This window comes from Solanum tuberosum, unplaced genomic scaffold, assembly GCF_000226075.1.
Source record: "Solanum tuberosum cultivar DM 1-3 516 R44 unplaced genomic scaffold, SolTub_3.0 scf00634, whole genome shotgun sequence".
Classification (NCBI taxonomy): Eukaryota; Viridiplantae; Streptophyta; class Magnoliopsida; order Solanales; family Solanaceae; genus Solanum; species Solanum tuberosum.
This window is the reverse complement of record NW_006239563.1, coordinates 202,558-215,047: the sequence shown is the minus strand read 5'-3', so window position 1 is coordinate 215,047 and position 12,490 is coordinate 202,558. Positions and strand designations below refer to the sequence as shown.

General features: G+C 36.1%; 1 protein-coding gene across 1 annotated transcript in view; it reads right to left on the bottom strand.

Moving 5' to 3' along the window:
• Positions 1-2,619: 2,619 nt before the first annotated feature.
• The window catches only part of LOC102601712 (probable plastid-lipid-associated protein 13, chloroplastic), a 23,839-nt gene continuing 13,968 nt past the window's right edge, over positions 2,620-12,490 (bottom strand). The window contains exons 4-7 of the mRNA XM_006366494.2: positions 10,574-10,670; positions 4,149-4,365; positions 3,346-3,398; positions 2,620-2,951 (exon numbers count right to left, since the gene is read on the bottom strand). Coding sequence (XP_006366556.1) covers positions 2,862-2,951; positions 3,346-3,398; positions 4,149-4,365; positions 10,574-10,670 — 457 coding nt within the window. The 3' untranslated portion in view covers positions 2,620-2,861. The remainder of the gene's footprint in view (positions 2,952-3,345; positions 3,399-4,148; positions 4,366-10,573; positions 10,671-12,490) is intronic.

Genomic DNA, 12,490 nt, shown 5'->3' with positions numbered 1-12,490 from the left:
TTATTACTTCAATTGTTGCATTCTCAGTTTTGCATGTTCAGTTCGAGCTATCCAGTATTTACAGAAATTCAGTCATAACCAGTTAACTACTTAATTCATTGGGAGTAGCATAATACCGAGTTGGACTAGGGTTTCAGCGTACCCATATAGTCCCAGAACTACGAGCCACGTAGGTGTAAGTCCCCTCTGTGGGCAACATCAGTTTAGTGATCACGCCAGTATGCCTCTACACCTTTGGCTGGGTTTATTGGGTCCTCTCGATGGGGCGTATACATCGGACTCCACATTTAGATCATGTGGTGTCGGTTATTAGTAGCTCCCACAGTTCAGTCAGACTCTATTGCATTGACCATATTTCAGTACAGTCAGTATTCAGTCTCAGCATGTTATAAATTTGGTCATTGCATCAGTTAGCTCAGTATTCAGTATTTTTCAGTATTTATATCATGTTCAGATTATTTCATTGTTTTATTGCTTTGTTCAGTTATATGTTATTTCAGCTTTACTCTATCCTGCATGCTCAGTACCTTTCAAGTACTGACGCATACGTGCGCTACATCTTCTCGTGATGTAGGTTCAGGTTCTCAGCATCCAGATCACGCTTAGATCGATTTCCGATCTTCAGTTCAGCAGCATCAGTGGTGAGTCTTCATTCTTCGAGGACTAGTGACATGTTTATCTTTGTCGTTTTTAGCTTTTAGTTTCAGATGTTGCTAGACTTAGCTGGGGGATGTCCCAACATTTCTAGTCATTTTAGAGGCTTATTTCAGACATAGTTAGATTCAGCTTAGTATTGAGTTAATATCTTCCTTGTATTAAACTCATCAGTTATCATTTATCTCAGTTATAGTATATGGGTATTCCCCATCTTTTCAGATTTTATTTATGATTATAGCTTCCGCATCAGTTTATTATATTTAGTATGCTCATGATCATGTCCAACAGGGTTAGCTTGGGATCACTTGTGGTCCTAGGTCCCCGTGTCCGCGTCTCGGGGGTAGCTCGGGGCGTGACATTGACGCTCCTCCTCCCGGACGCGCTTAGATTGGGATTGCTCAACTTGGATCATTTGATTGGTGAGTCCTCATGGTTCGAGGGAAAAACCACAGACATTACTTATTGATTTTATGGTCATTTTTGTTTCAGACTGGTACGTGGTGTATTGGTTACGTCACAACCACTCTTATGATGTTAGAAAGGCTCATGTCAGACTTAGCAGTATTTCGTGTATTCTTATGTACTATGTTGATATCGTTTATGTCAACTTATGATTTGAGACTTATATCGATTATATCTCCTTAATTGTATTTTATTATGTCATACTTATGTCAAGTGACTTGATTAGGGTTTGTCGAGATTCTATTTGTCAAGTCACGGCTAGAGTGTACTTTGAATCATGACATTTAAAGAGCTAGAGCATGTTTTGATTTTCTTCCACAGTACCTGTTTCAAGTCGGGTGGTAAGAGTTCACCTATCTAGGTGTTAGAGTAGGTGCCCACCTGGCTCGGTAGTTGGGTCATGCGAATGTGAATCATTTTTCTAATGAGTATATCAACTCTAAATTGCAAAGTTGAGGAATATATCAAACCCTATTTCCAATTATTTATAACGAAACAAATTTTTTTTGTACTTGACAAAGTGATCATGAATTTGTTACAACTTTTTATAAATAGTTGCAACTTTATTCTACATCCAAGTGGCACAGAGTTCTAATTTCACCTTGAACTTTTTCCCCCTTTTCTTAATTCACAACCACACTCCTAAACTGCAATCTAGAAATTAAGCCTAAGGTTTGAGTTTGAATGATTCACATCTTAGCCTATTAAATATGTTTGTTTTTTAAAATTTAAAATCTCTTAATGGAACGCAATATGTCTTAATGAATAAGATATGTGTCGGAATCTTAATATCATTCAAACTCTTTTAATAATACTATTTTTCACTGAAATTATGGTTTATTCTTTCGACAATTTTTCACGTTTCTTTCTCTTTCTCTAACTATAGATCTCTATTTAAATTTGTTCCTTAGATCTGGCAAAATCTCAATACTTCTTATTAACTTGCCGGGTTCACAGTAAAGTCTCATCACTTGTTATTACCATGAACTAGTAAAAGTTTGTTGCATAAATTTTGATAGCTTCATTAGAGCGCAAAAGAGCTTCATGTATGTATACACAATTCTAAAAAGATACATTTTATGTCTATTTTATTTGTCTAAATTAATGTTTTCTCTAATGTCTATTTTCTTTTGTCCATATAAAAGTTTTTGTGATATTTTTTAGTATAATTTTTATTTAAATTTATTGTGTTTAATATAAATAACCTATGAACATTCAGATGTTGAGAAAAACAAACGATTGTTAATCATTTTTAGCGTTTATGTTATCTTAAATCATTCAGATTCAGAAGTTTTAATCTTTGAGGCTATTTTTTCATTTTGACCAAATAGTTCAATCTATCTATCAATAATTCTTTTCTCACTCCTTTCCAACCAGTCTGTCAAATATTATATCTTATAAAGATCAGCAAATTCAGATGAGTTAATCTGATCTGAGGTTGTAGTAACAAATGTTAGCCAAATCACAAAGTAAAAAAACCATACCAACGGACGATGGATATGTTTAATACCAACTCTGACAACCACTTCTTTTCATTCACAAAACCATGGCAAGTTTTTACCAATTCTTTCCACAATGGGGTGAGCTCATGTTCGTTGCTCATCGATGTGGGGTGTTAAGCAGTGAGAAATTTTTTATATGCGAGATATTGCCAATGTATTATTTATGTTATGTTACATAGAAATGTGAAGTAATAGTAAAAACAAAGTTGGTTTTTTCATGCAAAATGTGCCTACAGTCACTTAACTCTCATATTCGGTTATATTTTGCGGATCAGGTCCTGCCTCCAACCTTGTTAGAACCTCAGGTTCTCCTGCAGTATTCCTTATGATCTGCACCCAACCAGCAGATTAGTAGAGCATGTTAAAAAAATCAAGGTTCAATTCATCGAACTAACTTTGGATCTTGTAATAGCAGCAATGCTTGATTCATAGTTTCTTTGCAAGCATTCGAAGGCACAACAATCTCAGCTCTAAAAATAATAACTTACAACTTCTACAGAATTTAGAATCAATACCAATTTTCCTTTATGTTATAATATATGAAGTTCAGAAAATCTATGCTATAAAAGTAATCTCAATATGAATCTAGTGAAAGCTAAAAGGTTACTTAAAACAATTTCCAGCACTTGTGTGAAGATATTGTGGTGCTATATACTAACGGTGTATGAAAAATAAAAGTAACGGTGCCTCTTAGAAAGAAAAAGAATATAGTGAGAGGACTCACCAGGATCTCGTCATCAAGGTAAGAAATCAGAATAAGTCTCTGGAAGGTCCCGCCTGATATCGTAACAGCCCAGAGTGAGAAGCAACATTAAATGCCTAAACAGTAGCAATATCATAAATCTTCAAGCTTCTATCTTTGTTATCTACTTTAGTTTCTTCTTTGTTTTTAAGACATCAGGATATGTCCTAGGAACTAAAAACAAGAAGCCTTTGAGAACCACAAGTAACCAAAATAGATGTAATATGGCAGTTCAAGCAACATTAATGTGCTGAAGTACAAACGAGTTCTCAAAAGGCAGAGGCTGATGCAAATGAGAGATAATTTAGGTTATTGAGATATTTGTTTCTTGTACTTCGTCTGTCGTATTACTTTTTTGTGGTATTATTCTTTTATTATCTATTATTTTTGTTACTATCTGTTGGTTCTTGTACTGCCATTACTATCTGTTATTTTTTTTTATTGAGCCGAGAGTCTATCGAAAACAACCTCTCTACCTTTGTCGTAGGGGTATGGTCTCCGTAGACTCTACCCTCCCCAGATCTCACTTTGTGATATTACACTAGGTATGTTGTAAATTATGCAGATTTTGTGTGTTTAATTTGAAGTCCTCCTGTGCTTAATAAAATTATTGAGAGACCATTAAAAACCCTTTTTATGGCACTATCTTTGAAAAAGTCAACAAAGTGCTACTAGGTTATCATACTAGAAAAGAGTAAGTAAATAGCTCAATACTTCAACAATATTTGTACACCATAGATACAATATATTTGCATCGAGTATATTGAAAAATACTGAAATCTTACTAAGAGGAACTTTCATGCCACTGGACACAGCATCTCTAATGGGGACAGGAAGTTGTTGCAGAGTATTAAATGCCTGGCCAAAAGCACCTTTTAGTTGTTCAGGTACAGCTTCCTCATTGACCTTTGGAGATTCAAATGCCCCTTCAACATACTCTTCTTTCATACGAAGAGGCCCTTCAACACTATACTTGGTGGAGATGATAAATTTATTCTCAATCTGCATTTCACAAGAAAGTATTTTCACCTCTTCAGATACATGTGATCAGATATACTAAAAAATTCATTAACATTTCACAACATCTCAACCAATAAATTGAAAGATGCAAGACCTTGAGTCCTTGTGTAAGACTCAATATCAAGAATACGACTCAACTGATATTGACCAGCATAGAACTAATTACCAGCCTGAAGAAACAGTGGCCAAGGTGTAAGTGATTACGAGGCAACTGAGCATGAGCCTCTAAGTTTCAAACTGAGTATAAATCAAGAATCAACACATAATCAGGCCCAAATTCACGTTTGCTTCATTAAAATAAGAATATTAAGTAATGTTGACCCTACCTTATTAAAACACTTCTCATTTAGAGTTTCCGAAACAACGAGGTGATCTCTTCTTATTTGTCTAAGCATTGGTGAGCAGGAATTACCAGATACCTTCTGGTTGAAGGTAGTAGATACCTGGTGAAATAGTCGAGGTGGAACAAGCTAGCATTGTTACCGCCGTCATAAGAACAAATGCCTTTCATTTAGAGCTTATTAAGACCTAGCATTTTGTTCATCTTCTCCTCCTTATGATAATAATATCTAGTATTATTGATGTTGAATTTATTTTCCTTTCTTTTGAAAACTGTTTGCAAGTCTAGAATTTGAGCTTGTAACTAAAATAACATTTTAAGTGTGGGCATACTAGGAGCAATAACATTGGGAATGACAATATCTGGGAAGAGGTGGGAGTGACCTCTATGGTGGACAAGATGAGGAAGGGAGACTAAGATGGTTTGGGCATATGAAGAGGAGATGTGAAGATGCTTAGTGAGGAGGTTGGATATAGTGGGTACGAGGAGAGGTAGAGGGTAGGTTGAAGAAGTATTGAGGAGATTGTGATTATACAGGACATGGCGCAGCTTTAGCTTGCCGAGGACATGACCTTGGATAGGAGGGTATGGATGTCGCAGATTAGGGTAGAAGGTTAGTAGGTAGTTGAGTATTGTCTTGATTTTCGACGGAATTAGGTTTGGTGGTACTCTGGGACACCATGTTTGTCATAGTAATAGTCTTATTCATGTAGTTTCTTGCTTTTGTTATCTGTTACTATCTATTGTTTATTATGTTTAGGTGATAGCACTATTTTGTTAATGTTTATGCCCTGCACTCCTTTCCTATTAGTTGCCATGTTTTCTACAATGTTGTTTATCCTTTTCATTACTACTTTGCTCTGCTTCACTTGAGCCGTAGGGTCTTTCGGAAATAGCCTCTCTACCACCACGAGGTAGGGATAAGGTCTACATACACTCTACCCTCCACAACCTCAATTTGTGGGATTTCACAGGATATGTTATTGTTGTTGTGTTTTGAATTGCAATACTGCTATTGCAGCTATCTTGATACTTCATTGGCTGTGGAAATCTTTAGCTACACAAAATTCATAAAATTCTTAATTTAAATGAAGTCTGAGAACAGTTGATCTAAACACTGAAGAACAGAGACTTCTGTAAATTTGGAGATCGAATAAGCACGTATCTTGTTTGTGAACCTAATTCCTAGTCAGTTAAGCTAAGCATATAATGGTAGTCCCCATAAAGCCAAGGTTTTCCTATATCATTCCCTTTCAGCTTTATTCCCCTAAGCTTTACTTTCTGCTGCAAAAGGATATTCAAGATACCAAACAGACATAGCCTTATAAAAATAAGGATTTTAAAAAGTGATACGTAAATGTAAAACTGTCACCACCTTGTTAGCCAGTTAATAGCCTCTGTGAGAAATATAGGAAAAGAATATTATTGAATTGTTGTTGTGTCTACATTATTACGTTAAGACCCTATTTATTTTTTTTTGATAAAGGTAACATTTGTATATCAATCATCAGCTCAAAGCTGGTATCCAAAAATTTACATCATATCCTCCCTCCATACATGTGCGTCGGGCATAAACAAAAGATAAAGAAAAGAAAGAAAAAAAAAGAGAACTATCCCTAGATCCTCCTTTCACCTTTAGAAGGACCCTAGAATGTCTACAATAGCCACAGGGTCATCTATATACTCTGAACTACACCAATAGCAAAAAGTGATAATGCAGTTCATTTTAATCTTGTGTAGAGGGCTGCTCTTGTTATCAAAATTCCTAGAATTTCTTTCTTTCCATATGGTCCACCAAATAACAGCTGGGACAATTTTCCATCTACTCTTGTCTGTGCTGCCACTGCCCTCCATATTCCAGCTTTCTAGAGCCTGTCCTGTTCTCCCTGGAACAGTCCAACTTATACCTCTGAAGCTAGTAAACAAATTCCACAGCTGACCAACCACTTTACAATGTAAGAACAGATGATTAATTGTCTCTGCAACCTGCTCACAAAAACAGCATCTTGGGCACATTTGTATTCCCCTATTCATAAGATTCTCTTGTGTAAGTACAACCTCTTTCACCACTAGCCAAGTAAAAACTACCACTTTATATGGTATTTTAACCTTCCATATAAGCTTCCAAGGCAGAAAGTTAACTTGGGATCCCATCTGATTTATATTTCTATATGCAGAACTAACAGTGAATAAACCTTTATTATGACATTTCCATTTAAGAGTGTCTTCTCCTTCCTTGAATCCTAAGAACTGCTCAAGTGTTTCATAAAATTCAGCCAATCTTTCCACCTCCCAGTCTTGCATCAATCTTCTGTAGGTAAGGTTCCATCCATGTTCAGACCAAAATCAAAGTGTCGTCTGCATATTGCAGATGGGTGATTTCCAATCTAGTATTCACCTCTTTGACCACATTAAAACCCCTTATCCAATCATTCCTATGCGCTGTTTTTAATCATACTGTTCAGGCCTTCCATGACTAGCAAAAATAAGAAAGGTGAGAGTGGATCACCTTGTCTCAAGCCTCTGCTTGCTGGAAAGAAACCTTCAGGAGAACCATTTATTAGTATTGAGAACTTGACAGTGCTAATGCAGAACCTTATCCATCTTATCCACTTCCTCCAAAACCCATACTATGTAGAATTCCAAGCAAATACTCCCAGTTAACATGATCATATGCCTTCTCTATGTCCAGTTTACACATTATGCCTGGGATTTTATCCTTCACTCTTGAGTCAAGACATTCATTTGCAATGAGAACATCATCAGTGATCTTTCCTTTCAGAAAGGCCATTTGTTGAGAGTCAACCAGCTTTGGCATCACCTTCTTTAGCCTTTCTGTAAGAATTTTGGAAATTAGTTTGTAGACACTTCCAATCAGACTGATTGGTCTAAAATCTCTCCAATCTTTGGCTCCATTCTTCTTTGGAACGAGTGCAATGTAAGTTGCATTAAGGCTCTTTTCAAAAACTTCCTGAGAATGGAAGTCCCGGATAGTAGCCATCACATCCCCCTTTAGAATCTCCCAACACTTCACAAAGAAGCCCATAGTATACCCATCTGGACCTGGTGCTTTGTCTATAGCACATGCCTTGAGCCCTTTCAGGACCTCATCTTCTTCAAAAGGTTTCTGTAAATCTTGTTGCTCCTCCCTGTTGATTACTGGACAGGGGTACATGTTTTAAGCAGGTCTCCAATTTTCAGTCTCACAGTACAACTTCTTATAAAATAAAACCACCTCCCTCTTGATATCTGTTGTTTCTGTTAGTTCATCACCTTCCACCACCAATTTATCAATGTGATTGGTTCTTTTGTGGGCATTTGCAATCTTCTGAAAGAATTTAGTGTTCTTGTCCCCTTGCTTAATCCACAATGTCCTTGAATAGACCCTATTTATAGACCCTAGAATACAATCTTTTCCCAAGTAGGATACTATTTACTATTCCTATTTCTATTTGTATTCCTATTCCTTTTCTAAATAGGATTGTATAAAACTATTCCTATTCTGATAAGATTGTATAAACCTATTCTTATTCTAATAGGATTGTATAAACCTATTCATGTTCTAACACTCCCACTCAAGCTAGTGCATACAATTCATGTAACTAGCTTGTTACAAATGTAATTAATACGAGGACCGATGGATATCTGCAAGTTGATCAGTCGACTTCACAAAATTGACAGTCAATCTCAATGTGCTTAATCTTCTCGTGAAATACTGAATTTGGTGCATAATACCGATAAAACACAGAGTGATAAAATTAGAGTGTTGAACTTCCCAAACCAAACTTGCAAAGACTATTTCAGACCATATAGTGACTCACATAATCGACATACAAGGCTACTAAACTCCCCCTGAGCAACAAAGTGCTCAAAATCTAGTATAAATTATATGGATCGTGTTAGAATCAATAGATGAATCGATATTAAACAAGAAAGTCACCGAAAAATTGGCCGGAACATGCTCATACGCTAGAGTATTAGATTTGATGGCTGAAAGTGGTCACAATCTAAGAAATAAAATTATGGGTAGGGTCGGATGATGACACGACCCAACTAGAAAATAGAAATTATATAGGAAAGGTCGGATTGATGACACGACCCTATTGAAAAAGAGAAATAATATGGGTAGGGTCGGAATGATGGAGCGACTCTACTGAAAAAGAGAAACTATATGGGTAGGGTCGGAATGATGACACAACCCTACTCAAATCAGATTTGAGTAGTCACAGGAAAGACGAATGAAACTACGCAAATCAAATCTGAGGAGTCACCGAAAAGATACACGGTGCTATGCAACTCAGATATGAGAAAGTAGTTCGGAAAAATCCACGATACTACGCAAATTAAATATGAACAGTAGTCCGAAGAGATGCACGGTGCTACGCAAATCAGATATGCAAAAAAAAAAGGTGTACACCGGAAGGATGGCACGGTGCTACACAAATTATATATGAAAAAGTAGTCACCGGAAAGATGGCACAATGCTACACAAACTAAATATAAAAGTAGTCACCGGAAAGATGGCACGGTGCTACACAAATTAGATATAAGAAAGTAGTCACCGAATTGATGGCACAGTGCTACACAAATTAGATATGAGAAAATAGTCACATGAAAGATACACGGTGACCCAACTTTTGCTAAAATAATCATTGGCCAGACGGGCAACATATATGGGTAATAGCCACCCGCCGGCAGTGGAAGCTCTTTGATTTTCTACCAAGATCGTAGAGGCTCTAATACCATGTGAGAAATATAGGAAAAGAATATTATTGAATTGTTGTTGTGTCTACATTATTACATTGAGACCCTATTTATAGACCCTAGAATACAATCTTTTACCAAGTAGGATACTATTTACTATTCCTATTTCTATTTGTATTCCTGTTCCTATTCTAAATAGGATTGTATAAACTATTTCTATTCTAATAAGATTTTATAAACCTATTCCTATTCTAATAGGATTGTATAAACCTATTCATGTTCTAACATAATTACTAAGTTTCTGTTATTAAGCTGTTTTCTTATGTTTCAGTAAGTTGGTATTGTAATAATGTCAAAGCATCGAGCTATGCATCTAGCGCTTGTTATCTCGTCCCACCTATTTTTCTAGGTAACATGACCAAAACGTCACTTGCCGTCAATGTGTCTTTTGGTGTACCAATTATCAACCAAATGTGAGGCATTAAAGGAGGAAGAAAGCAAGATATTTGGTGCTGACCAGTTATATCACATCATGGGAATTTGATTGACCACATAAGAGTAATAATCTCAATTTCTCTTAACTAATATAACAGTGATTAGCAACACATAACTCTGTGTTATTGATAAAATCTCTGCATAACTAATATAACATTTAGTTTCCGGTACAAAGTACAAACTCTACATAAGTAAGGCAGGATTCAGCTTGCACTATTAAGTACAAAAACGGAAAATTTGGTTATCAAAAAATAAAAAATACAAATGCGGCAAATTTATGCAGGAATCTATTTATAATCTCGTGGAGGAGATATCGTAGAATGGCAATTCTGTATTAGCAATACCTAGATAAAAAGTATCTAGGGATAAAACCGCTGTTGAAGTAGACAAACCTTATATTATTATTCATTGTATAACAGTCCATAGATTATAACTTACTGTGAGAAAATCACTACACTATGATTCACCGCATGACGATCCCTATGTTATTGCCCTGCATGACTAGTTTGTGAATCAAATGACTCTTGTTTGTAGATAACATAAACAGTAGTATTGTTTTATTTCCAACTCTATAACTAGAAGAGGAAGATTACCTTCTACATACTAGAACATGGGATGTACATATCAAATTTCCTGACAAAGATAAATTACCGAATTTAGTATTTTGACTTGTGCGGTAGCAGTCCCACATCCATCCTTGATCAGCACATCCAATTTTGATAAATTTGCCAACGTTGGAGGAATTCTCCTGCAACAGCATGTTTCCGGTAGAAATATTATAAACTGACATTCATCGAACTAAACTCAAAGCAAAACTACGATCATCACCTCAATGTTAAGAAGATATCAATTGAAATTAGCATATTGACTAAAAGTGAACAAGTATGCATGCTCAGGCCTCTTAAGTAAGGTGCCTGTGAGAAATATATTATTGAATTATGTCTCTACTTGCACTATGCCCTATTTATAGACACTACATTGCAATCCTTATCCAATTAGGATTCCATATACTATTTCTATTCTTTTTCCTATTCTAATTTTAACACTCCCCTCAAGTTGGTGCATACAAGTCATATGTACCGCCTTGTTACAGATGTAACTAATACGAGGACCGGTGAGGGACTTGGTGAAGAAGAAATCAGGGGAGATTTGATGATAACGGGAGAGGAAGAACCTAACTCCATAGATAGGGGAGATGATAGAGAAATTACAAAGTCAGGGGAGACTGGGCTAGCAATACAGAGCTCAAACACAGAAATAGTTAATTGGGAGGTGGAGGAACCTGTACCAATTATGGTGCAACAACAACAAAGGGCTCAAGATGTAGATAAAGCGAATTCAACATGGGTACAACAGAACTTGATAAAACTGGGGAAAATCTTTGGGATCGATTTCCAAGGGCATGAAGAGGAGGCAACAGAGTTACTACTACAAATAGACAGTTGCAGACAAGTCAGGAGAATGGAGCAGGATACAGAAGTTAAGAAACTCAAGATCAAGGGTGTGAGAAATATAGGAAAAGAATATTATTGAATTTGTTGTTGTTTATATTATTATATTGAGATCCTATTTATAGACCCTAGAATACAATCCTTTACCAAGTAGGATACTATTTATTATTCCTATTTCTATTTCAAGGAAAGCAGAACATGAACACAAAAGTCGTGACAGAGCTGCTGGAGGAAGAAATCAGGGGAGATTTGATGATAACGGGAGAGGAAGAACCTAACTCCACAGATAGGGGAGAGGATAGAGAAATTACAAAGTCAGGGGAGACTGGGCTAGCAATACAGAGCTCAAACACAGAAATAGTTAATTGGGAGGTGGAGGAACCTGTACCAATTATGGTGCAACAACAACAAAGGGCTCAAGATGTAGATAAAGCGAATTCAACATGGGTACAACAAAACTTGATAAAACTGGGGAAAATCTTTGGGATGGATTTCCAAGGGCATGAAGAGGAGGCAACAGAGTTACTGCTACAAATAGACAGTTGCAGACAAGTCAGGAGAATGGAGCAGGATACAGAAGTTAAGAAACTCAAGATCGAAGGGTGTGAGAAATATAAGGAAAGAATATTATGAATTTGTTGTTGTTTATATTATTATATTGAGATCCTATTTATAGACCCTAGAATACAATCCTTTACCAAGTAGGATACTATTTATTATTCCTATTTCTATTTCTATTACTATTACTATTCTTATTCTAATAGGATTGTATAAACCTATTCCTATTCTAATAGGATTGTATAAACATATTCCTATTCTAATAGGATTGTATAAACCTATTCCTATTCTAATAGGATTGTATAAACCTATTCCTATTCTAACACTCCCCCTCAAGCTAGTGAATACAATTTTGTACCTAGCTTGTTACAAATGTAATTAACACGAGGACCGATGAGGGGCTTGGTGAGATATCTGCAAGTTGATCACTCGACTTCACAAAATTGACAATCAATCTCAATGTGCTTGGTCTTCTCATGAAATACTGAATTTGATGCAGAATACCGATAAAACACAGAGTGATAAAATTACAGTGTTGGAACTTCCCAAACCAAGCTTG